Source organism: Heptranchias perlo, chromosome 9, assembly GCF_035084215.1.
Source record: "Heptranchias perlo isolate sHepPer1 chromosome 9, sHepPer1.hap1, whole genome shotgun sequence".
In the NCBI taxonomy this organism is placed as follows: domain Eukaryota; kingdom Metazoa; phylum Chordata; class Chondrichthyes; order Hexanchiformes; family Hexanchidae; genus Heptranchias; species Heptranchias perlo.
The window spans coordinates 50,906,099-50,933,029 of NC_090333.1; the positions used below are offsets into that span (position 1 = coordinate 50,906,099).

General features: G+C 45.7%; 1 protein-coding gene across 1 annotated transcript in view; it reads right to left on the reverse strand.

The window, feature by feature from the left end:
• LOC137325020 (ubiquitin-conjugating enzyme E2 U-like) overlaps positions 1–26,931 on the reverse strand; it is a 76,797-nt gene that overhangs the window by 11,056 nt on the left and 38,810 nt on the right. Inside the window, exons 7-9 of the mRNA XM_067989721.1 lie at positions 18,802–18,886; positions 5,862–5,947; positions 521–617 (exon numbers count right to left, since the gene is read on the reverse strand). Of these exons, the coding sequence (XP_067845822.1) occupies positions 521–617; positions 5,862–5,947; positions 18,802–18,886 (268 nt within the window). The remainder of the gene's footprint in view (positions 1–520; positions 618–5,861; positions 5,948–18,801; positions 18,887–26,931) is intronic.

Below are 26,931 nucleotides of genomic sequence, written 5' to 3' on the forward strand. Positions count from 1 at the left end.
ATAGGGTGAGCTCAGGGTTTGGCTGTTGGAGGTCAAAGAAAAACACAGGAGCAGGATGGAAAAGTGGCCCCATATCAAAGAGAGAACCGCTCAGCAGCATTTCTTTTTCTTTTCAGGTGGGCTTTCTCTGAAGCATCCATTCCAAACAGATGCTGAGCAACTGGAGTGCTGTTCAGGCATTCCAACCACATTATAAGGAGGCCCCTAATTTGCATTTGATTTGGGGCTTTCATGAGACTTGCAGACAGTTGTTGGATAGGCTCCCAGTGCTTTCGGCATCTCCTGCTATCACTGCTCTATGCTCAAAACATTGGGTGTGAAGTAGGCTTCAGTCCCATTCTCTCAATGACGTGGGGCTCCTGCAGCTGAAGTATGACAGTGCGTCAGGTGCTGCAGGTGGCATCATCAATCCCATAATATCACTGGCTTTATTACATAATACTGGCAGTCTAAATAACCTCCTATAAATGAGTACCTTTACGGTAAGGTGTTAAGTCAATGAACTCGGATGGATACGCACTCTTTATTCTGTTCTTCAATTTCTTTTTGTAACTCCTCGTTTCCCAGTCCATAATATAATGCTTGAAGATTAGGATTGGACACTGCTGCTTCTAACACTGAAACAAAGGTGCAAATAAAATCAATTATTTGTTTCGTCAGTACAGGTTTTACTTTAATAGTTTAACCAACAATATCTCCAATGGCATTGCTCATTGTGTCAAAAGATAATTACAGATGGGGAAGACCATTCAGCCTATCATAATTCATCAATCCAGAAAAACCATAAACCATTACAGCATCTAATTGTTTCTTAAATGATTCCAGGGTTTTCACCTCTAGAATCATAGAAGTTTACAACATGGAAACAGGCCCTTCGGCCCAACATGTCCATGTCGCCCAGTTTATACCACTAAGCTAGTCCCAATTGCCTGCACTTGGCCCATATCCCTCTATACCCATCTTACCCATGTAACTGTCCAAATGCTTTTTAAAAGACAAAATTGCACCCGCCTCTACTACTGCCTCTGGCAGCTCGTTCCAGACACTCACCACCCTTTGAGTGAAAAAATTGCCCCTCTGGACCCTTTTGTATCTCTCCCCTCTCACCTTAAATCTATGCCCCCTTGTTATAGACTCCTGTACCTTTGGGAAAAGATTTTGACTATCTACCTTATCTATGCCCCTCATTATTTTATAGACTTCTATAAGATCACCCCTTAACCTCCTACTCTCCAGGGAAAAAAGTCCATGTCTATCCAACCTCTCCCTATAAGTCAAACCATCAAGTCCCGGTAGCATCCTAGTAAATCTTTTCTGCACTCTTTCTAGTTTAATAATATCCTTTCTATAATAGGGTGACCAGAACTGTACACAGTATTCCAAGTGTGGCCTTACTAATGTCTTGTACAACTTCAACAAGACATCCCAACTCCTGTATTCAATGTTCTGACCAATGAAACCAAGCATGCCGAATGCCTTCTTCACCACCCCATCCACCTGTGACTCCACTTTCAAGGAGCTATGAACCTGTATTCCTAGATCTCTTTGTTCTATAACTCTCCCCAACGCCCTACCATTAACGGAGTAGGTGCTGGCCCGATTTGATCTACCAAAATGCATCACCTCACATTTATCTAAATTAAACTCCATCTGCCATTCATCGGCCCACTGGCCCAATTTATCAAGATCCCGTTGCAATCCTAGATAACCTTCTTCACTGTCCACAATGCCACCAATCTTGGTGTCATCTGCAAACTTACTAACCATTCCTCCTAAATTCTCATCCAAATCATTAATATAAATAACAAATAACAGCGGACCCAGCACCGATCCCTGAGGCACACCGCTGGTCACAGGCCTCCAGTCTGAAAAACAACCCTCTACAACCACCCTCTGTCTTCTGTCGTCAAGCCAATTTTGTATCCAATTGGCTACCTCACCTTGGATCCCGTGAGATTTAACCTTATGTAACAGCCTACCATGCGGTACCTTGTCAAAGGCTTTGCTAAAGTCCATGTAGACCACGTCTACTGCACAGCCCTCATCTATCTTCTTGGTTACCCCTTCAAAAAACTCAATCAAATTCGTGAGACATGATTTTCCTCTCACAAAACCATGCTGACTGTTCCTAATCAGTCCCTACCTCTCCAAATGCCTGTGGATCCTGTCTCTCAGAATACCCTCTAACATCTTACCCACTACAGATGTCAGGCTCACCGGTCTGTAGTTCCCAGGCTTTTCCCTGCCGCCCTTCTTAAACAAAGGCACAACATTTGCTACCCTCCAATCTTCAGGCACCTCACCTTTGGCTGTCGATGATTCAAATATCTCTGGTAGGGAACCCGCAATTTCCTCCCTAACCTCCCATAACGTCCTGGGATACATTTCATCAGGTCCCGGAGATTTATCTACCTTGATGCGCGTTAAGACTTCCAGCACCTCCCTCTCTGTAATATGTACACTCAAGACATCACTATTTATTTCCCAAAGTTCCCCAACATCCATGCCTTTCTCAACCGTAAATACCGATGTGAAATATTCATTTAGGATCTCACCCATCTCTTGTGGTTCCGCACATAGACGCACATTGTTGATCCTTAAGAGGCCCTACTCTCTCCCTAGTTACTTTTTTGCCCTTTATGTATTTGTAGAAGCTCTTTGGATTCTCCTTTGCCTTATCTGCCAAAGCAATCTCATGTCCCCTTTTTGCCCTCCTGATTTCTCTCTTAACTCTACTCCGGCAATCTCTATACTCTTCAAGGGATCCACTTGATCCCAGCTGCTTATGCATGTCATATGCCTCCTTCTTCTTTTTGACTAGGGCCTCAATCTCCCGAGTCATCCAAGGTTCCCTACTTCTACCAGCCTTGCCCTTCACTTCATAAGGAATGTGCTTACCCTGAACCCTGGTTAACACACTTTTGAAAGCCTCCCACTTACCAGACGTCCCTTTGCCTGCCAACAGACTCTCCCAATCAACTTCTGAAAGTTCCTGTCTAATACCATCAAAATTGGCCTTTCCCCAATTTAGAATTTTAACTTTTGGGCCAGACCTATCATTCTCCATAGCTATCTTAAAACTAATGGAATTATGATCACTGGTCCTAAAGTGATCCCTCACTAACACTTCTGTCACCTGCCCTTCCTTATTTCCCAAGAGGAGGTCAAGTTTTGCCCCCTCTCTAGTCGGGCCATCCACATACTGAATGAGAAATTCCTCCTGAATACACTCAACAAATACACTCTACTATAGTATCTGAAGTAAAATAGGTAATGGCTGAAGAGACTGGGGCAATTGTCGTATTCCCATCAACACACTGACTGAGATCAGCTTGCTCAGCATTGACTGAAGTTGGAGCTTTAAACCAGAGTCAGTTATAGGTCAGTCCCACAGCATGCTGTGTACTGAATGCCACGCTCTACCTTGTGGAGATTACAGTGAGGAGCCATAGTAGTAGGGATTGCAGATTGGAGAATCAGGGCTCTAAGTCATTTCTTTTGAAGAGCAGCTTCCCCGATGCGTACACAAGAGCATGGAATTTGCTCTTATGTAACATAAAAAAGTAAGCATTATGGAGAGTTGATAAGACCTTTCAATGCTTGATAAATTAAAATTGTATAACATAACTTCTTTGTCTGCCTTCCCTTTCCAGTACAAAACTCTTTTGTTCCTGCCGGGTCTGTCAGTTAGTTTTCATTTGTGCCTGTTCCATTTTGCATTGTTGATAATCCAGATACCAATAAGCTCCTCTGACCTATTACAAGGGATTAATAATATGGATAAACCACGGTCAGAATATATCCCAACTAATATGACTTCTTGGATTTTTGTCTAAGTCTGGATTATCTTTCATAGGACTACCAGACACCAAAATGATTTGCATGTGTGTAAAAAAGACCCTTTTAAAATTTTGCCTGTACACAATATCAACTCTCACTTGCCCCGACACATCGGTGCACCACTCTGCTCACAGCAGATGCCAGCCCTCCAACTTGTGATCAATGGGCTTTGAATGGTCTAGAAGGGTGGTGTGTTTTCAGTATAAACTAATTATTGGAAAATCACAGGCAGTACACCATATTATATCTATCTGATTGACTCATTAAGTAAATGCCCTTTTCTGGGACTCTCATTGGCGCATCAGAATCATGTAACTGTTGCCAAATCTACTAGGGTGTTTCATGGGAAACACAATGGGTATAAAAAGTATGACTGACAGAGGTCTGGACCAAACAGGTGAAGGATGTGGCAGAGTCTGAGTATGGGGATAGATGGGTTACCAGCAAAAAAAATATTCTACTGCCATTCAGGCTACATTCATCCCCCTGGCCTGTCACCCTTCCACAGTCTCTGTTCCCCTTCCTATTAACTATTCCAACTAGTTGATGAGATTACAAGGCTGCACACCACCCAGCTCAAACTGAATGGTCAGACTGGAAGTGGTTTCGTTCACATACAGACAGCAAAAAATGAGGAGTGGGATTTAGCAGTAAGTAGTTGTTTTTTTTAAACCACATAACTCAAGTCAGGGGAATTACGACAAACATATGGTGACAGTGGCATGTACTTTCTAAGCATTTATTTTGTTAAAAGTCCTTAAAGTATCTGCCACGAGAACACAAGATTCTCAAGTGGAGCCAGATGGTACATACAGGTCCAGTAAAACAGATATTGTTTGTGAAAATCTGCAAGGGAGGAAAGTCCTACCTGAACCAGGTTTAACCAGGTCCCCAGCCGCCCGTCCCCCCAAATACTTTCATAACTCACGCCGTATAGCTCCCAGACACCAGATGCCCCCACAACACTAGATAGCCTCCCAGCACACCCCCTTTCTACCATAAGTGCTCCTAGGCCCTAACTTTCTAACCACAGCTCCAACCCCAGACTACTGCCAGCCCCCCACCCACTCCATCCCACATTCCAACCCCAGTGCCGCTCCTGCTCCTTTTCAGACCCAGTTTCTTTCTCACTCCTGTTCCAGCAGTTCCCAGAAATCCTCTCCCCATCTGATCCCAATGCCTACTTCTCACCCGGTAAATATCGGCTGCCATCTCACTGTGTTCCCTGAGCTTTAAAAAAAGTAGGAGACAGAATCTAAGCACATTAGTGAAGGAACACAAGTAACAGCCATATAAAAGAGAGAGAAGACAGAGTGGAATAGAAGCTTACAGAAAGAGTGAAAAAAATGTTTTTTAAAAAAAAGTCAGATACAAACAGCACAATAAGAACAGTGTGTGTGACAGAAAAAGAGCAGAAGACCAATCAAAAGACAGAGAGCTCCACAGCAAGAATTAGAGGAAATAAACAGACACAGGGGTAGAAATTGGTATGCGATGTGCCCGTTTTTTGCCCGAAAAACAGGTGCAATGCATAACGATTTAGCCTGCGTCCAATCTGCGTAGGCATTGGTCCCACTTTTAAATGCGTGGGGCCCATTTTTAGGCGTCCCGGCGAGATGCCTAAACCAGGCGTTAGGCACCTTAAATATGTAATATTATGTAAAGGCTGTTAAGGCACCCCCTTTTCAAACTTAGTCAGCGATCAGCAGGACAGATGTCGGCAGGAGTGCTCCTCCGACCCCAAAGGCATCGCAATCACCCTTCCCCATTCGTAGCCCGCTCCGGCCCCCCTTCTGGAACTTAGTCTTGTACTGTATACCCACATCAACTAGAAGCTTGGTTTGAATCTGTCTCAAACTCACTATACATTGGACCCTTATTAGCAGCAAAGTCTTGGCTGAATTCAAACGCAGGCCCTAGATGTATAAAGGAAGCATAGTAACCCACTGCACCTCCCGGCCCCATGATACTTTTAATTAAAGCGAGTAGGAGGAGACACCCTAATGGATGTATTACCGTACTTGGATTTTTGCAGTTCTCAGTTGCTTTCGATGTGGCAATTTCAGTCCATGTCTTGTGATATTCATCAAAACCAATCCTTTTAATTCTGCAGAGGCATAAAATTATTCATTTTTATTGTAAGAAGAGCTTATCCACTCTCATATGTATACAAATTGTTAAAATGGTGCACTTAGCTTGCAAAAGGTAACAGGTGAAGGATGATAATCTAGCTTGGTATTCCTTTTACTATTGATTAAAAAGTGAACAATGCTCACAGAACTCCCCCTGTAAAAAAGATTAGGTCCAAAGGAATCAATCAAAAAAATGGGAACTAGGCAGATATGGGCATACAGAGGTTACAGAAAAAAACAAAAATCTCGTTTTCTTTTTTTTTGATTTTCTCTTTTTTCCCTTTCCCTCCTGAAGGCACTGATTCATGTTAGGGTGTGGTTCTATAGACACCAGTAGCACTCCAGTAACCCAGCCAAGTAGCCATTCTTCAGGTGTGACCCTTAACAGTAAGTTAACTTAACAGGCTTTCAATGAGGAGGGGTTGAGACCGAAGGCACAGTTAAAGAGGAGTCTTAGGAGGATTTTGAAGGTGGTGGGGGGGGGGGGGGGGGGAGGCAGTGAGGCAAAGTGGTTTTGGGGGAGAATTCTAATGAAGAAACAGAAGAAGTAAGGAACAAGCAATCATACAGAGTCAGCGGAGTGGAGAGTTCACACAGGGATGTATGGCTGGAGAGGGTGGTGTGAGACCATGAAGAGATCTGAAGGTGAAAATCAAGATCTTCAAGTTGATTTGCTGGGACACAGGAGCTTGGCAAAGACAGAGGTGATGTAGTATGCAGAACTTTGCAGAAAGAAACATGGTATACCTAGCACAAAGGAAGATGGTAGTGGTTGTTGGAGGCCAATCATCTCAGCCCCAGGACATTGCTGCAGGAGTTCCTCAGGGCAGTGTCCTAGGCCCAACCATCTTCAGCTACTTCATCAATGACCTTCCCTCCATCATACGGTCAGAAATGGGGATGTTCGCTGATGATTGCACAGTGTTCAGTTTCATTCGCAACCCCTCAAATAATGAAGCAGTCCGAGCCCGCATGCAGCAAGACCTGGACAACATCCAGGCTTGGGCTCATAAGTGGCAAGTAACATTCGCGCCAGATAAGTGCCAGGCAATGACCATCTCCAACAAGAGAGAGTCCAACCACCTCCCCTTGACATTCAACGGCATTACCATCGCCGAATCTCCTACCATCAACATCCTGGGGGTCACCATTGACCAGAAACTTAACTGGACCAGCCATATAAATACTGTGGCTACAAGAGCAGGTCAGAGGCTGGGTATTCTGTGGCGAGTGACTCACCTCCTGACTCCCCAAAGCCTTTCCACCATATACAAGGCACAAGTCAGGAGTATGATGGAATACTCTCCACTTGCTTGGATGAGTGCAGCTCCAACAACACTCAAGAAGCTCGACACCATCCAAGATAAAGCAGCCCGCTTGATTGGCACCCCATCCACCACCCTAAACATTCACTCCCTTCACCAGCGGGGCACAGTGGCTGCAATGTGTACCATCCACAGGATGCATTGCAGCAACTCGCCAAGGCTTCTTCAACAGCACCTCCCAAACCCACGACCTCTACCACCTTGAAGGACAAGAGCAGCAGGCACATGGGAACAACACCACCTGCACGTTCCCCTCCAAGTCACACACCATCCCGACTTGGAAATATATCACCGTTCCTTCATAGTCGCTGAGTCAAAATCCTGGAACTCCCTACCTAACAGCACTGTGGGAGAACCTTCACCACATGGACTGCAGCGGTTCAAGAAGGCAGCTCACCACCACCTTTTCAAGGGCAATTAGGGATGGGCAATAAATGCCGGCCTCGCCAGTGATGCCCACATCCCATGAACGAACAAAAAGGTCTCAGAAGAAAAGGCAGCTAGAATACAAGAGAGGACAGCTTGGACAAAGAAGTCGTTTGCCCCTTCCCCATCTGAGATCACCTAATTCACAACAAACACGGTTTGAACTTCCTGGTCTGTATACCTCAGTTCCACACTACACCGCATTTATCCACTGAGCTACCAAAGGGCAGAAAATGCAGAGCATGAGTGAAATTAATTGTTTTCAGTTGTTTCTTCATAGCCATGGATTAGCCAAATCATGTAGCAATACAATATAGGATGTTGGAAAATGGGTTCTGCACACAACTGGGTTCCCAATCTTAGCTGGTAGTCTGGCAAAGTTTCTGTACAAAGATGGAAAGGGAAATCAGGAGGGTCAGCTCAGATAGCTCTCCTGCACCTTCTAGTGGCCCGTTTTAGATCAGCATTTGTGGAGGATTAGAACACACTGGCTCCTTGTCCTCTTCGTCGGGGAAAGGCACAAAGTTCAGGAGATCATAAGTTTGGCAGTGGAAGGTAAGAAAAATGAATCCATTTTCACTTGGAAAAATAAATGCTCGTGTTATAATAGTTAAATGCATCACTTGGTGTGGTGCTAAGCCATACAGACCAAAAAAGGTCCCAGGTTTGATTCCTAGTCTTGTCTGAGTTTGTTGTTTTGTCAGTTTCTAAGAACAGAAAGGGTGCATACAAGGTAGGCTGTGGGTGTGAAAACCTTTCGATATTATCTTACATTCTTTCTGTCCATGTTGCTGGAAAATTGGTCCCTGGAGCTGCACAGAGAAAGTGTGAAGAAAGATTTTGTGGAAGGTGCAGATATCATTAACACCAGAAAGAAAAAAAGCATGTGCATGGATGTTGGTTGAGAACAGGATTAGGCTCAGCTGTGAAGTACCCAAAGTTACCAACACTCAGGAGTGAAAATCCATGCCTCCCAGCTTAATTTTCCCAGGAGTTTAGTGGAGAGGTTGAAACCCCATATGTGGGGTCCCAGTCTCCACTAGAAGTTTGTATGGTGGCTTGTTTGGAGGTGGAATTCTCGATTTTGGAATTACCTTGTCCCAGCAAGGATTATGCCATGTGGCCAGTACACTGGGCTCAACTAGACATAATGGCCCTTGGGCCTGTATCAGTGGGGCCCACATGGGAGTTCAGGTCTGTGTCCTCAAGGAAAACAGCCATCCGAAGGGAAGGATCAATACCCTCCCGATAGACCCTGTGAAAAATTTCTGTTGGACTGGGGCTGCTGGCTGAAGAGTGAGCACCATATTAGCCACCACCCCCCTCCCCTGCTCTGGCGGATGCTCTTGCTGCACCAACAACTACTTGCATTTATGTAGCGCTGTTAACCTAGTAAAACATCCCAAGGTGCTTCACAGTAGCATTATCAAACAACATTTGACAACGAGCCACATAAGGAGATATTGAGATAGGTGACCTAAAGCTTGGTCAAAGAGGTAGGTTTTAAGGAGCGTCTCAAAGGAGGAGAGAGAGGTAGAGAGGTGGAGAAGTTTAGGGAGGGAATTCCAGAGTTTAGGGCCTAGGCACTTGAAGGTACGGCCGCCAATGGTGCAGCGATTAAAATCGGGAATGCGCAAGATGCAAGAATTGGAGGAGCGCAGAGATCACGGAGGGTTGTGGGGCTGCAGGAGGTTACAGAAAGAGGGCGGAGCGAGGCCACAGAGGGATTTGAAAACAAGGATGAGAATTTTTAAAATCGAGGCATTGCCAGAACAGGAGCCAATGTAGGTCAGCAAGTACAGGGGTGATGGGTGAACGGGACTTGATGCGAGTTAAGATACAGGCAGCAGAGTTTTGGATGGGATCAAGTGGGAGGCCGGCCAGGAGAACATTGGAATAGTCAAGTCTAGAGGTAACAAAGGTATGGATGAGGGTTTCAGCAGCAGATGAGCTGAGGCAGTTGCGAAGATGGGCGATGTCAGAGGTGGAAGTAGGCGGTCTTGGTGATGGTGCAGATGGAGTGGATGGGTGCCCACCAGCCATATTCAAATTAGGGAACCATCCCCTGACCCCGGATTCTTTGGTGGGGTCAGGAACAGAGATTTTCAGATTTTCACGCCCTTACTGTTTAGATTCATGCCCCCGGGGATAGTGACCACAGGTTGATCAAGTTTAACATGATCTGGGACCTAATTATACCAAGGACCAGGAGCCAGATTTATCTATTATATATTAAAAATTGAAGCACTCATAGCAATCAAGGTAGCAGTGAACGGAAGCTACTGGCCTGCTGGCACCATGTGCTACAATAAAAATGACACCTCAGCCTGAGGCGAAGAACCCCTCTTGCCAAGAAGAAAATGGCCCACTATTAATGCAGTTCTCCTCTGAGAGTGGAATGGTTGAAACTACACGCACACATTTTGGTGCTTAAAGAGTTAAAACACACACATTCCAAAGAGCATTCTCCAATGATTATTCTATTTCCTACAGATCACAACTAACCCCAAGCAACAATTTAGATGGAAGAGGAGAATGCAGAAAGAGCCCGAAAGGCCTGCCAACCCTCAGCATTGGCTGAAATTTGAGATATTTAAGGAAAAGCCATTGAGCGTTAGTTATAACAAACACATGGAGACGCTCTTCAACGGCTTTTGAAGATGAGATCATATGTTAAGATAACAGTGTACAGATCACACAGGTGTGCAGCTCTCAAAAGGTTATTATGGAACTGATACTGAAATCAAACAAAGTTTAAATAAATGCCAGACTCTATTTTAACTAAACAAAGTTTAGTCAATCTTCCTAAAGTTCAAATGAGGAAAATTCCAGCATATTGCATTCATTCCTTTCAAAAAGGAAGTAGCTGAATATTCGATTAAGAATGTGATTGATGGGGCAGCAGGAGGGGTGGTACTATTAGCCTCAGTGACCCTGCACTGGGGAGGGGAAAACCCTACTCCTGTAATGACTGCTATCTAGTAACCAGTGCTAGAAAGGGCGCACATTTAGACATCAGGTGATAATAAGGCCTGGGTTGGCTGTGATGCCATTTACAGTCAAATAGCCTGGCAACACTCACCGTGTAGACGCAACATATGAAGAATGATCATCAGGGTGAAGTAACAGAAGTCTTTGGAAATTGGGTCATTGCCATCAGGAGATGATGAGAGAAAAAGTGAGAAAGTTGGGATTGAAAGTTATAAGGAGAGGCAGTGACAGGGATGATCAAATGCCCATTGAACTCTATGGCTCCAGTCTTCTTGTAACAATGGAAATGTCTTCTGTTAGATTGACATCCTCGCGTTTTTGTCAGATTACTTTCAAGGCTTAGAAATTTCACTGCAGTTTATCTTCTTGGAAGTCTAACCTGTGGTTAGTCACCTCCCTCAGGGGATGGAATCCATCAAGTCAATCCATGAGGTTCAAGTTATCCATGCTCCGTTGGAAGTAGTAATTTTGATGTGCCAAATGGCCGCCAACACCAATTAACTGTTTGTTCATCCATGATATGCCAAATTGGTCCATTCATTTACATGTGACCTATTGATGGTTGTCAAGTTTTTGTCACTGCAGGGAAGCAGCTGCTTCCATTGCCACAGCTCTGCAACTGGCTTTCTCATGGCCTGAGCAATCTTCAGTGAAACCAGTTCCCCATGGTCACCACCAGATAGGTGTGGCAGAGCTTGAACTCAGTTGGTGACAAAGTAGCATGTGGAGGCAATCCAGCTCTGCGTCTGCTGATCTCCCTGGCAGGTCTTCTTTCATCTTATTCAAATTCAACCATGAAACAGTGTACTTGGGACGCGACAAAATCAACTTCCACCATTAACTTGAATTTGACTTCCAAACACATGAAATAGCTATCCAATTAGTCCCACTCCCTGCTCTTTCCCCATAGCCCTGCAATTTTTTCCCCTTCAAGTATTTATCCAATTCCCTTTTGAAACTTATTATTGAATCTGCTTCCACACCCTTTCAGGCAGTGCATTCCAGGTCATAACAACTCGCTGTGTAAAAATATTTTCCTCATGTCGCCTCTGGTTCTTTTGCCAATTAAACTTAATTTGTATCCTCTGGTTACCAACCCTTCTGGCACTGGAAACAATTGTTTCTTAAATGATTCCAGAGATTATTCTTTGTAGAGAAAAAAAATCCTGATATCAATCCTAAAATTATCTTGTAATTTGAAACCGTATTTCTTAGTTCTACTCAACCAGTTTAAAGTAATATTCTGGGTTAATGTTTCCTGTATCTTTAACAATCATATATACCTATAAGATCACCTCTCAGATGTTTTCTTTCTAAGCTGAAAAGCCCAAGTTTCTCCAGTTTTAGCTCACAACTCATTAGTCTCATGGCTCTTCCCTGCACTGCCTCCAGTGCCTGAATGTCCCCCTTCTATCTCTGCGACCAGAAATGGATGCAGTACGCAAGGTGTGGTCTAATCAGAAGACTATACAGTATGATCATGACTTCTTCCAATTTGTACTCGACTGTTTTGGCTTGACATTCCAGCATTCTATAGGCTTTGTTAATTGCTGCTCTGCATTGGTTGGACATGTTCAGCATCGTGTCTACTAAGACTCCTAGGTCTCTTTCAGCTTCATCCGTAGCTATTTCAACACCATAGGGTGTGCATGTTCTCTATTTTTTCTTTCTAAGTGTAGCACTTTTTACATGTCTATATTAAATTTCATCTGCCATTGCTCTGCCCACTTACATACCTTATCCAGTATATTCTGTAATTTTTGAGCTACGTCTTCCGATTTCACTGTCCCTCCAAGTTTGCATGAAGTCTCTGAATGCAGGTCATTGATTGTAAATTAGAAAAAGTTATAGTCCCAACACTGAGCCTTGAGGTACCTCACTCAGTACTTCCCCCAATTCTGACAAAACTTCTCTAACAAGTACTCACTGTTTCCTCCCCTTCCCCCAGTTTCTTATTCATTCCCAGGGTTTACCCTGAATCTCACAGCATTTGAGTTTAATTAATAGCCTTTTGCACAGAACTTTATCAAAAGTCTTTTGGAAGTTGAGGTACACTAAGTGATGGGGTTTAGAACATTCCAATTGGGTTGTCACTTCCTCAAAGAAGACGAGGAGATTAGATATGAGGGATCTATATCTAATGCTGCAGGTATACAAAACCCTGGTTAGACCGCACCTGGAGTACTGTGAGCAATTCTGGGCATCGCACCTTCGGAAGGACATATTGGCTTTGGAGGGAGTGCAGCATAAGTTTACTAGAATGATACCCGGACTTCAAGAGTTAAGTTACGAGGAGAGATTACACAAATTGGGGTTGTATTCTCTAGAGTTTCGAAGGTTAAGGGGTGATCTGATCGAAGTTTATAAGATATTAAGGGGAACGGATAGGGTGAATAAAGAGAAACTATTTCCGCTGGTTGGGGATTCTAGGAGTAGGGGGCAGTCTAAAAATTAGAGCCAGACCTTTCAGGAGTGAGATTAGAAAACATTTCTACACACAAAGGGTGGTAAAGGTTTGGAACTCTCTTCTGCAAACGGCAATTGATACTAGCTCAATTGCTAAATTTAAATGTGAGATAGATAGCTTTTTGGCAACCAAAGGTATTAGGGGATATGGGCCAAAGGCAGGTATATGGAGCTAGATCACAGATCAGCCATGATCTTATCGCATGGCGGAGCAGGCATGAGGGGCTGAATGGCCTACTCCTGTTCCTATGTTCCTATCTTCGCCTTCTGAATCCATGCTGACTGCTGTTAAGTAGGTTATTGTTGTACAGATGATGCTTCAGTATACTCCTGATAGTCAATTCCATTATTTTGCACAAATCTGTTATTGCCTGTATCTATTTTGTCTCCATTTTTCAATAAAGGCACCACATTAGCCTGTTTCCAATGTGCTGGTACCACCTCAGTGTCCATAACAAAAGAAAAACCAGAACAGTGACAGGACACTAAGGGATGTACACGATAAACTCAGAGGAACGACAGCGAAATGGCAGAAATATTGAATAGTTACTTTGCCTCCGTATTTACCAGGGAGACTAACAAGGTGGGCAGGACATTAGAAGAAGAGATCGAAAAAGATATTGAACCATTTAAGATGGAGGGGGAGGGGGGGGGCGGAAGAGATAATTGATAAACTAATCAAACTTAGGGAGGATGAAACCCCTGATCCAGATGGATTGCATCTGTGCATTTTAAAAGAAATTAGGGAGGAGATAGCAGAGACACTATTACATATATATAAAAATTCATCACAAGAGGGAATAGTGCCTGAGGACTGGCGGACAGCTAATGTTATTCCTATATTTAAAACGGGAGACAGACCAAGTCCAGGGAATGAAAGACCAGTTAGCTTAACGTCAGTGGTAGGAAAGATAATAGAATCTTTACTCAAAGACGTAATAGAAAGACATTTAGAGAACAAAAATATAATAAAGAATAGTCAGCATGGATTTCAGAACGGAAAGTCATGCGTGACCAACCTTAGTGAATTCTTTGAAGAAGTAACAGAAAGAGTAGACAAGGGTAATGCAGTAGATGGAATATATTTGGATTTTCAAAAGGTCTTTGGTAAGGTACCACATTGTATACTCATGACTAAGGTCAGAGCATGTGGATTCAGGTGACAGGTTGCAGAATGGATAGCAAGTTGGCTACAAAACAGAAAACAGAGAGTAGGGGTTAAGGGTAGCTACTCAGACTAACAAAAAGGTGGGTATTGGTGTTCCACAGGGATTGGTGCTGGTACCACTGTTGTCCACAATTTACATTAATGATTTGGATTCGGGAATTGGAAGTACAATTTCAAAATTTGCAGATGACACCAAATTGGGGGGTGTGGTTAATATAAAGGAAGAATGTGTCTAAATGCAAGAGAACATTAATAATCTTGCAGAATGGCGGGTAGTTGGCAAATAAATTTCAATATAGGTAAGTGTGGGGTGGTGCATTTTGGTAAGAGGAATAAGGAGGCCACATACTGTTTGGATAATAGAGTCTAAACGGGATAGAGGAGCAAAGACATCTAGGGGTACAAATACACAAATCACTAAAAGTAGTGAAGCAGGTTAATAAGGCCATAAAAAAGGCAAATCAAGCACTAGGGTTCATTTCTAGAGGGACAGAATTGAAAAGCAAAGAAGTTATGTTAAATTTGTATAGAACCTTGGTTAGACCACACTTGCCAAGGCATCTTCGACAGCACCTCCCAAACCCACGACCTCTACCACCTAGAAGGACAAGAGCAGCAGGCACATGGGAACAACACCACCTGCACGTTCCCCTCCAAGTCACACACCATTCCAACTTGGAAACATATCGCTGTTCCTTCATCATCACTGGGTTAAAATCCTGGAACTCCCTACCTAACAGCACTGTGGGAGAACCTTCTCCACACAGACTGCAGCAGTTCAAGAAGGCGGCTCACCACCACCTTCTCAAGGGCAATTAGAGATGGGCAATAAATGCTGGCCTTGCCAGCGAAGCCCACATCCCATGAACGAATAAAAATAAACACTTGGAGTATTGTGCAGAGTTCTGGTCTCCATATTATAAAAAGGATATAGAGGCATTGAGAGGGTGCAAAAGAGATTCACAAGGATGATACCAGAACTGAGAGGATATCCTTATCAGGAAGGACTAAACAGGCTGGGGCTCTTTTCTCTAGAAAAGAGAAGGCTGAGGGGTGACCTGATAGAGGTCTTTAAGATAATGATAGCATTTGATAGAGTAGACAGAGAAAATGTTTCCACATGTGGGGGAGTCCAAAACTAGAGGTCATAAGTATAAAATAGTCACTTATAAATCCAATAGGGAATTCAGGAGAAACTGAAGAGTGGTAAAAATATGGAACGAGCTACCACAAGGAGTAGTTGAGGCAAATAGCAAAGATGCATTTAAGGGGAAGCTAGATAAGCACATGAGGGAGAAAGGAATAAAAGGGTATCCTGATAGGGTTAGATGAAGTAGGGAGGGAGGAGGCTTGTGTGGAGCATAAATGCTGGCACTGACCAGTTGGGCCAAATAGCCTGTTTTTGTGCTGTAGTTTTGATGTAACTCGATGGTTCCCTCATGTTTTCTTGAGACTTAGTGATGTTCAAAATAAAAACTGTTTTTCTACTGATTTTTCTCAATTGACCCTTTTTGGGCTCCATTTTCCTCCTGGTTTTTGATGTTAAAAATAACAACTGAAAAACACTTTCAGTGAATAAGAGGGACAAAGAGAGAGCATGAAAATAGATTAGCGGCTAACATAAAAGGGAACCCAAAAGTCTCATATAAACATTTAAATAGTAAAAGGGTAATCAAAGGAAGGGTGGGACCGATTAGGGACAAAAAAGGAGATCTTCTTGTGGAGGCAGAGGCATGGCTAAGGTATTAAATGAAATGGGTCCATGTACATAGATCATTAAAATGTCATGGACAGGCACAGAAAATAATCAAAACGGCTAATGGAATACTGGCCTTTATATCTAGAGGACTTGAATACAAGGGGGTAGAAGTTATGCTACAGCTATACAAAGCCCTTGTTAGACCACACCTGGAGTACTGTGTTCAGTTCTGGCACTGCTCCTTAGGAAGGATATATTGGTCTAGGAGGGTGTGCGGCATAGATTTACTAGAATGATACATGGACTCCAAGGGTTAAATTACGAGAAGAGATTACACAAACTAGGGTTGCATTCCCTGGAATTTAGAAGATTAAGGGGTGACTTGATTGAAGTTTCCAAGATATTAAGGGGAACTGATAGAGAAACTATTTCTGCTGGTTGGGGAGTCTAGGACTAGGGGACGTAGCCTAAAAATTAGAGCCAGGACTTTCAGGAGTGAAGTTAGGAAACACTTCTACATACAAAGGGTAGTAGAAGTTTGGAACTCTCTTCCACAAGTGGCAGTTGATGCTAGCTCAATTGTTAATTTTAAATCTGAGATTGATAGATTTTTGTTAACCAACGGTATTAAGGGATATGGGGCTAAGGTGGGTATATGGAGTTAGATCACGGATCAGCCATGATCTCATTGAATGGTGGAACAGGCTCGAGGGGCTAAATGGCCTACTCCTGTTCCAATGTTCCTAATACTTTGCATTCATCTTCACTAAAGAGAATGCTGCCATTGTAGTGATAATGAGGGAGGTAGTAGGCATATTGGACAGAATATAAATAGATAAAGAGGAGGTACTTAAAAGATTGACAGTTGATAGAAAAGTCATCTGGTCCAGATGGAATGCACCCTAGGTTACTGAGGGAACTAAGGATGCAAATTGCGGAGGCTCTGGCCACAATCTTCCAATCCGCCTTTGGCATGGGGATGGTGCTGGAGGTCTGGAGGATTGCAAATGTTACATCCCTGTTCAAGAAAGGGGAGAAGGATAAACCTGGCAACTACAGGCCAATCAGCTTAATGTTGGTGGTAGGGAAACTTTTGAGACAATAATCCGGGACAAAATTAATTGGCACTTGGAAAAGTATGGGCTAATAAATGAAAGTCAACATGGATTTGTTCATGGATAATTGTGTTTGACTAACTTGATTGCGTCCTTTGACGAAGTAATGGAGAGGTTTAATGATGGTATTGCGGTTCATATTGTGTATATGGACTTGCAAAAGGCATATGATAAAGTACCACATAATAGACTTTTAGCAAAATTAAAGCCCACAGGACTAAAGGGGCGGTGGCAGCATGAATACAAAATTGGCCAGGGGACAGAATGCAGAGAGTAGTGGTGAATGGTTGTTTTTCAGACTGGAGGAAACTATATGTGGTGTTCCCCAGGGGTCAGTATTAGGACCACTGCTCTTTTTGATATAGAAAAATGACCTGGACTTGGGTATAGGAGGGTATAATTTCAAAGTTTGCAGATGAGTGGGAAATGTAGTAAACAATGTGGTGGAGAATAATAGACTTCAGGTGGACACAGACAAACTGGTGAAACGGGCAGACACATGGCAGGTGAAATTTATTCGCAGAGAAGTATGAAGTGATGCATTTTGGTGGGAAGAATGAGGACAGGCAATGTAAAACTAAATGGTACAATTTTAAAGGAGGTGGAGGAACAGAGAGACCTGGGGGTGCACATGCACAAATCTTTGAAGGTAGCAGGACAAATTGAGAAGGCTGTTAAAAAAAATATGGGATCCTGGGATTTATTAATAGAGGCATAGAGTACAAAAGCAAGGAAGTTACACTAAACCTTTATAAAACACTGGTCAGGCCTCAACTGGAGTATTGTGTTCAATTCTGGGCACCACACTTTAGGAAGAATATCAAGCCCTTAGAGAGGGTTCAGAAGAGATTTATTAGGATGGTACCAGGAATGAGGGACTTCAGTTATGTGGAGAGACTGGAGAAGCTGGATTTGTTCTCCTTAGAATAGAGAAGGTTAAGGGGAGATTTGATAGAGGTGTTCAAGATCATGAATGGTTTTGACAGAGTAAATAAGGAGAAACTGTTTCCAATGGCAGAAGGGTCAGTAACCAGAGGACACAGATTTAAGGTGATCGGCAAAAGAACCAGAGGCGATATGAGGAAACACTTTTTCATGCAGTGAGTTGTGATGATCTGGAATGCACTGTTTGAAAGGATGGTGGAAGCAGAATCAATAGTAACATTCAAAAGGAAATTGGATAAATACTTGAAGAGAAAAAAATTACAGGGCTATGGGAAAAGAGCTGGGGACTGAAACCATTTAGATAGCTCTTTCGAAGAGCCGGCACAGGCATGATGGGCCAAATGGCCTCCTCCAGTACCTACTATGATATGATACTTTAAAATGCAGGTTTTAAAATCATCAATAAAAAATGGACTATAAAAGTCTTTACTAATAGACATCAAGAGGGGGTGGGGCAAAGGAAGGGAAGAGAGAGGTTAGTAGGGGAAGAAAACTTGGCTGAAGAGAAAGATCTTTAGGGAACTGTTAAAAGCTGAGAGGAGGAAGTTCCAGATGTCTTGGTGGTTTACTAGGAAATATACTATCCACCTTTGCGTGCTCATTTCATCAATTTAATTACGTTTACAACAGTTGAACTGAGCCTTGTGTGTTCAAATGTTGATTACTGATATCTGGATTCTATTTATCTACTCACCTGAGAGCCTTGCCGTAAGGTATTACTGAAGCTTGGTCTTGAAATTGGGCCGTGGGAAAACCCTTAACTGCGAACTTGATTCCAGCTGTTTGGGGGGGGGGGGGGGGGTATGGAGGCAAACTTGAGAAACTCCAGTATCTTTACAAAGAATAAACAATGTCACACTGTATTTCTTATTTCCCCAAATCTCCACCTTACATTACTAAATTTAGCTGCATGATTAAAATCCCCAAAACAGTTATTCCTCCTTTCAGCTTCCAACTGTGAAGTGTACAACACGATATAGGCGTAGGTTTATGATTGCCAGATGCAGTATACATATTTTATATCAGAATGTTATCTCTGATGTGTATAAATTTCTCCCAAGTCATACTCACATTCCTTCCATATAATTTACAGCCCATAAATTTCTTTAATTCAGCTTCTTGCAGCTCCCCCCTCTCTAATTTTCTCCTGTTTTAATCTAAGGTGCTGATGGGCTATTCTTCCAGAAGCACTGGCTGTTCTCTAATACCTGCCTAAAAGACCATTCTTCAAGCATGAGCCTCGACAGTGAATGTCAGAAAGCTATTTTATCATGGGGGGAAATCACAACTGAACCCAATCGTGTCTGCACTCGTGCATTTTCCAGCAAGAGTCACTGGATAGTGATCAAGGGTGGAAACTGGAAAAGGGTGGCTGATTTTTCTCCCTCCCTAGCCCAAAGTTGTTGAGACCAACTGTTGCCCCAGCTGAGATCAGCTAATTCAGTATGGATCAAACCAGAGACCTTTAATGCCTTCCATCTGTTCCCTTCCCCCTCATAAGGTCTTTGCTCTCTCAAGTCCAAAGCTTAGAAGCTTCAGTATACCTGGCATATAAGTGGTTTAGCCACCCATAGCCAGATCTGCCACGCTCTACTAAGCCTTGCTCTCCTCTGTTAAAATTGCTCAATACTCCAGAATCATCCTGGCAAGCAAAGATAACCCTGGGCTCCTTTTCTCGACCACCAACCTCCTCCTCCTCAAACCCCTCTCCACTGCCTGGTCCACCCTCACTTTTCACAAAGGTGCAAGGAACTCATGGATTTCTTTGTTACCAAGGTAGCAACCATCTGTTCATCTGCCTCTGCTGTTTTCCCCTTGTTCACTCAGCTAAACTGTATGCCAGTCCCTCTCCCACTCTAGCCCTGAATGCCCAATGCTCTCTGGTTTTGCCCCTATCTACCCCTTTCCTCTCTTCAAGCTCATCGCACCATGAGCCTGACCGCTTGTTTCCTCACCCATTCTCACTGAACTCCTGATGACTCAACTTCCCTTCCCTGCCCCCATTTTAGCTAATATTGCAAATGGTTCCCTTTCCCTTTCAAAACTGCCATCATTAGTCCCTCTTTTCAAAAAACCACAGTCAGTCAGCATCTGTGGAGAGAACAGATAAGTTAACTTTTCAGGTGTAGACCCTTCGGGAAGTAGTGGAATGACCTGTAAAGTGCTTAAAAGAAAAACAGGAGATGGTTAAATGGCTAATGTGATATTAACTTGAGACAACAGAAGGCATAATGAGAGAAATTAGAGACATTTGAGATACGGAGAACATGTGACTAGCTGAGGTGGTGGGGGAATAAGGCAGGTAGAAAAGGAAGCAGGGAAAAACTGGCAAAGAAGAGCAGGCATTAAAGGCCTCAGAGTATGGAAGAAGAAAAAAACATATCAATACCAAGGAGTCCGACCACCCCGGCTACACAGTGTTCTGATGGGGGGGGGTCTCCCACCCCAAGCACCAAGCACCAACCCAGCCCTCCCCTCCCCTCCCCTCCCATAACACCGACACAGCCGTCTCACACTGCCAGCATTACGTGCCAAAGAGAAAATGGGAGCTATAGTTAAGATATGAAGTTATTAAAGTCAATATCAAGGCCAGAGAGTTGCAAAGTGCTTAATAGAAAGATAAGGTTCTGATCCTCAAGCTTGTGTTGAACTTCACTGGAACAGTGTAGAAGGCCAAAAAAGTTATAAATCGGACAGCCAGGTGATGGAGGTTAGAATACTAGAGACTAATATCCAGTCTTCAGTTGCTTCCAAGCATTTATTCACAAAGACCCACACCACACCCTAGATCAGCTCTCTTATAAATGGATACAAGAGAGTTCACAATTGATATGCACCACCTGAATACAATTAACACTAATTGATACAAATCACATGGATACAAATTAACAGAGTCCTTTCTTTCTCTTTAAATTAAAATAAACTTTATATATACACAATACAAACAAAAATTTCAAAAATCAAAAACTTCCATACTCTGTACAACTTGTACTATTCAAAGCATTACATTGTGAGGCGACCCTTCTCCAGGAAGCCTAATAATTTCTTCGTAATGTACTTCTTTTAGTAAAACAATCCGACAGTTGATGGCTTGAATCCACCCATTCAATTTTAGAGATTTCCTTTCTTTCCAGCATTTGTTTCAAGGTCAATCTGTAATCTCTTCACACTCACATTTTTTGTAGAGTGTACATTATCCCACATTGAACGATTGTCTACATAACATTCAATGGGTATACTATCTTCAGCACTCCCACTGTACAGGATGTCACTCAAAATATTTGCCAAATAGAATCCCATATCCACTGCATCGACAAGAACCAGTGTTTCATCAGCCAGAGTACTTTTAACAACCCTTTTTATTTTCTTAGTTTTGCAAGCTAAAGGACAACATTTCCCATTCTCACCCATAAGAAACACTATGAAACCAAATGCACGAGAATACCCATCAGGAAGATTAGCATGTGAAGCATCGCTAAAGATAACTAGCTTCATTTTCTTTGGGTCACCTAAGGATGGGAACTTAAGTATGCATCTATCTATATATTTTTTTGCCTGTAAAACATTCTCTACTATGGGGTGTTTCGTTGATGTACTTAACTCCAACACATCAAAACTAGCATCTGGGTCTAGTTTGAGTACACAACCAGTTCAACTGACCAATCAAGCTTCGTAATTGCTCTGACATCACCATTCTGTGATGACCTAGTACGATTCACTGGGATGAGTGTAACACTCTCATGAATATGTTGCCAAAGAGCCTGAAAGACTTTTAAGATTACCATTCCAGCAGTGGCGAATCCACTCGAACATTTGTATCACCCAGTTTTTCTTCAAAACCCCTAGCTACTAACCTCACTTTAGCCTTATAAGTTCCATCTGCAAAGACTTTTTCAGTACAAACCCATCTATGCGACAAAGCTGGTTGAGCCTTATCTGTTACCTCAGATTAGTTCCAAATTTTTTCCAACTATCTAACGCCCTTTGTTTTGACTCTCTCACTCGTTTATCTTCAAGTTTATTGGCAGCCACCAAAACTTCATGATCATGAGGACTTCTGCTCCTAGTTCTGTTACGTGTCTGCTCTGTGGTCTTTGTTTCATTGTCTGACCTGGTCAAGCTATGACTTCTACTTCCACTTCTATGTCTGCAGGGACTACTACTGCGAGATCTCCCTCTTTCATCTCTAGTTTGTGATCGTTTTCTGACATGAGATTCACTTCCGGACTCCCTATCACTACTTGTACTTCACTTTCCTACCTTCCACTCTTTTACCCCATTCTGCCAGTCCATGGACCTCGCTTCTTGGCCATCATCCTGAACATTCAACCAATATTTAAACCTACCAGTAGCTTTGCCTGCACATCCCAAAATTGTTGCATCCCTCCATTCATTCGTCCCTTCTGGAACATATGTCACTCGTGTACCCACTTTGGGTAATTGTTCTGTGGATGTGATAGCTCTGTCATGTGTTTCTTGATCACTGAGATTACCACTGTCCGGCCCTTGATCTACATCAGTCTGTTCCTCAGGAACATCATCAAAAAAAATCATGAACATCTGAGGCACAAGGTGCCTCGTTTACTTCTATCAACTGCTCAGAGATTGTATAATTAATTCCAATTAATTGTGAGGCATGAACCGTAACAGTTTGATTGTCATGTTGGATAAGTACTGTCTTACCATCACAACCTATTACCTTACCAGGGCCTTTCCATTCCCTATGACTCTCTCTTTTATAGTATACCAAATTTCCTGAATTGAACTCTGCGGGGACGTGCCGCTTCACCTGGTGAACGTGTACGCCCCCTGGTCCGGAGCCGAGCAAGTGATCTTCTTTGAGGAAGTGTCCACTTACCTAAACTCCGTCGACGCCGGCGAGTGCATTATCCTCGGGGGGGATTTTAACCGCACCCTCGAGGCGAGGGACCGCTCCGGTCCCGCGCGTTGCCGAACGGCGACGGAGAAGTTGAGGGACCTGGTCGGGTCCTTCGACTTGGTGGACGTCTGGCGGAATCTCCATCCCGACTCCAGCCAGTTCACCTTTGTGAGGGCTGTAGGAGGGAGCACCAGAATCGACCGCCTTTACGTTTCGCGGGCGTACGCCTCCTGCGTCCCGTCGGCCTCCATCCGGCCGGTGTCGTGCACGGACCACCACCTGGTGTGGATGGAGCTCGTTCTGCTCCGCGCCCGGTCGGGGTCCGCGTACTGGCACTTTAACAACCGGTTGCTGGAGGACGCGCGGTTCCGGGACTCGTTCCGTCTGTTCTGGAGCGACTGGAGAGGGAAGCGGGGAGGCTTCTCCTCCTTGAGGCTATGGTGGGACGTGGGCAAGGCTCACGTCCGCCTCTTCTGTCAAGAGTATGCGAGGGGGTCGACTAAGAGGCGGGAGTCCGAGGTCAAGCGGTTGGAGCAGGAGGTGCTTGGCCTGGAGTCCCGTCTCGGTCAGGCCGCCGAGGATCCGGCCCTGCGGCAGGTGTACGAAGAGAAGAAGGGCGCTCTGAAGGACCTGCACCTTGTCGGGTCCCGAGGAGCGTACGTGAGGTCGCGGCTCCAGCTCCTGCGGGACCTGGACCGCGGCTCTCCCTTCTTCTACTCGCTGGAAAAGTGGCGGGGGGCTCGTAAGCAGCTCCTTACGCTGCTGGCTGACGACGGGTCCCTCGTCTCGGACCCGGAGGGAGTCAGGGCCCGCGCTCGATCTTACTACGAGGCTCTGTTCTCTCCGGATCCGTCCAGCGAGGAGGCGCGCAGAGTCTTGTGGGAGGACCTGCCGAAGGTCGGCCCGGAGGACGCCGAGCGTCTGGACGCTCCGCTCAGTTTGGCGGAGCTGACGGGCGCCCTCCACCAGCTCTCTAGGGGCAAATCCCCGGGGCTGGATGGGCTGACCGTGGAGTTCCTCAGGGCCTTCTGGGACGTCCTGGGGGGCGACTACGCGCGGGTCCTGGGGGAATGTCTGGCGACCGGGGAGATGCCCCTTTCGTGGCGCAGGGCGGTCGTGGTCCTGCTGCCTAAGAAGGGGGATCTCCGCAACCTTAAAAACTGGCGCCCGGTCTCCCTCCTCAGCACGGATTGTAAGGTCTTCGCCAGGGCGATGTCTGCTCGCCTCGGCACCGTGCTGGACCACATGATCCACCCCGACCAGTCCTACACGGTCCCGGGCCGGACGATCCACGATAACATCCACCTGGTCCGGGACCTGATCCACCACTCCCAGAGGGCTGGTCTGTCGGTCGCCTTCCTTTCCTTGGATCAGGAGAAGGCGTTCGACAGGGTGGATCACGAGTACCTATTCGGGACTCTGCGCGCTTTCGGGTTCGGGTCGCATTTCGTCGCCCGGATCCGACTTCTGTACGCCGCCGCGGAGTGTCTGATTAAGGTTAACGGATCCTTGACGGCGCCCCTTCGCTTCGGGAGAGGAGTGCGTCAGGGGTGCCCCATGTCCGGCCAATTATATACCGTCTGCGTAGAGCCTTTCCTGCGCCTCTTGCGCAAGAGGCTGTCGGGACTGGCTCTGCGCGAGCCGGGCGTGGAGGTCGTCCTTTCGGCTTACGCCGACGACGTGCTCCTCATGGTCACCGATCCCCTTGACTTGCGGAGGATGCGCGAGTGCCAAGAGGTCTACTCTGCCGTGTCCTCCGCAAGAATCAACTGGGAGAAATGTTCCGGACTCCTGGTGGGTCAGTGGCGGGTGGACTCCATGCCGGAGGAGCTCAGGCCTTTCGCCTGGAGTACCACGCACCTCCGGTACCTGGGAGTCTACCTCGGCCCTGCCGAGGAAGCCTGGCCGGCGAACTGGGTAGAGCTGGAGGCCAAAGTCACCGCTCGCCTGGTGCGCTGGACAGGACTGCTCCGAGTGTTATCCTACAGGGGTCGAGTGTTGGTCATAAACCAGCTGGTGGCCGCCATGTTGTGGTACCGGTTGGTCCCTTTGACCCCCCCCCCCTGATTTTGTCGCCAAGATTCAGAGGAAGTTCGTCGACTTCTTCTGGGCCAAAGGGATGCACTGGGTCGCTGCCGCGGTCCTGAGTCTCCTGCTTAGGGAGGGCAGTCAGGGGCTGGTGTGCGTCCGCACCCAGGTGGCAACTTTCCGCCTTCGGACGCTGCAGCGATACCTGTACGCGGAGCGTCCTCTTAGATGGCGTGCGCTGGCGACGTATTTTTTCCGCCAGCTGCACGGCCTGAACTACGACACGCAGCTCCTGTTCGTCTCGCTGTTGGGCGGCCGCACGTCTTTGCAGGAGCTGCCTGTCTTGTACCAGGATCTGCTCAGGGTCTGGACCATGGTCGCCTCCAGCCGGAGCTCTCGCCCGTCGGGGGTAGCGGCCGTCCTGCAGGAGCCGCTGCTCGGGAATCCGTTCCTCCGCGATGTCGGCTTCGGCCGCTCGTGGCTGACAGAGCGGAGGGCTGTGGCCGGTCGGGTGACCAGAGTCAGGGACGTCCTGGATGGTGGAGGGTCGGGTTGGCTCGAGCCGTGGGCGCTCGCCGCTCGCATGTCCTCGTGGCGTGCCGGGGACGCGGCCGCCGCCATCCAGGCGTTGAAATCGGCGCTCGGCCCTGACTCCACTCGGGATGTGGAGGCGGCTCAAGCGTGCGGAGCCATCCCGTCCGACCTGACTCCCGTTCGGACGGAATTCCTCCTCGGCGCCAAACCCCGGAACCTCCCTCGGAGGGCCGCGCCTCACAACTTGAGCCGTCTCTCGGAAATTCCCTCCCTGCCGTTTCACACCGTGCGGAGGGATTTCCTGTACGGGCTGCTCCTGCACACCATCCACTTCCTCGCCCTCGTCTCTCACCCAGACACGCCCTGGCGTACCATCCTGCCGTCCGGCGGAGGCGGGGGTCCCCAGTGGAGGGCTCTCTATACAGGGGTCGTCCCGTGTTACTTTGGGGATCTGGGGTGGAGGGTGTTGCACGGAGCAGTCCCATGCAATAGGCGGCTACGCCATTTTACGGACACCCAGGCCGCTTGCATTTTCTGCGGCCTGGAGGAGTCCGTTTTTCATTTGTTCACTGGGTGTGCGAGACTGCAGCCCCTGTTTGATTATTTGGAGGGGCTGCTCCTCAAGTTCTGGCTGCACTTCAGTCCCACGCTCCTGATCTTTGGCCGCCCGGTGAGGAGGGGGGCGGGCAGGTCGGTGGACGTCCTCGTGGGCCTGCTCCTGGGCCTGTCCAAGGTGGCTATCCACAGGTCTAGGATGCTCGCGGTCCGTGGGGGCGGGCGCTCGGCCTGTCTGCCTCTCTTTCGCGGGTTGCTCCGCGCCCGGGTGGCCCTGGAGATGGAGCACGCGGTGTCTGCCGGTACGCTTGAGGCTTTCCGCGACCGGTGGGCACCGCAGGGGCTGGAGTGCATCCTGGACGAGGCGAATAAAGTTTTAATTTGAAAACTTGGTTTTGGTTTCTTTGGGTTTTTAGTTTGTAAGCACACCCCACACCCCCCCTTCTTATAAAAGGGGGGCCTAAAGAAAAAAAAAGAAAGAAAAAAAAAATGACAAGTAATAAACCAAGAATAAAGAAAAGAAAAAAAAAACTCTGTCTCAGATGGTTTAATACGACGGCTCAGTGCTCTACGAATTTTCTCTTATGTCTCAGCCTTGATAAAAGCCCGTCTCCCTGCATGCTTGGCGTTTAAATGCTCAGAAAAAATGGTACTAATTGTAGTACCTTCTAAAGCAGCAGGATGATTACTAAGAACAGAAGGAAATTTGGGATTGCCCCTATAGACTAATTGGTAAGGACTATATCCTCCAACCATTTGAAGAGAATTCTTTACATGAACTGCCCATGCTAGGGCAGTTAACAATTTACACTCTGTTCGATCAGTCAA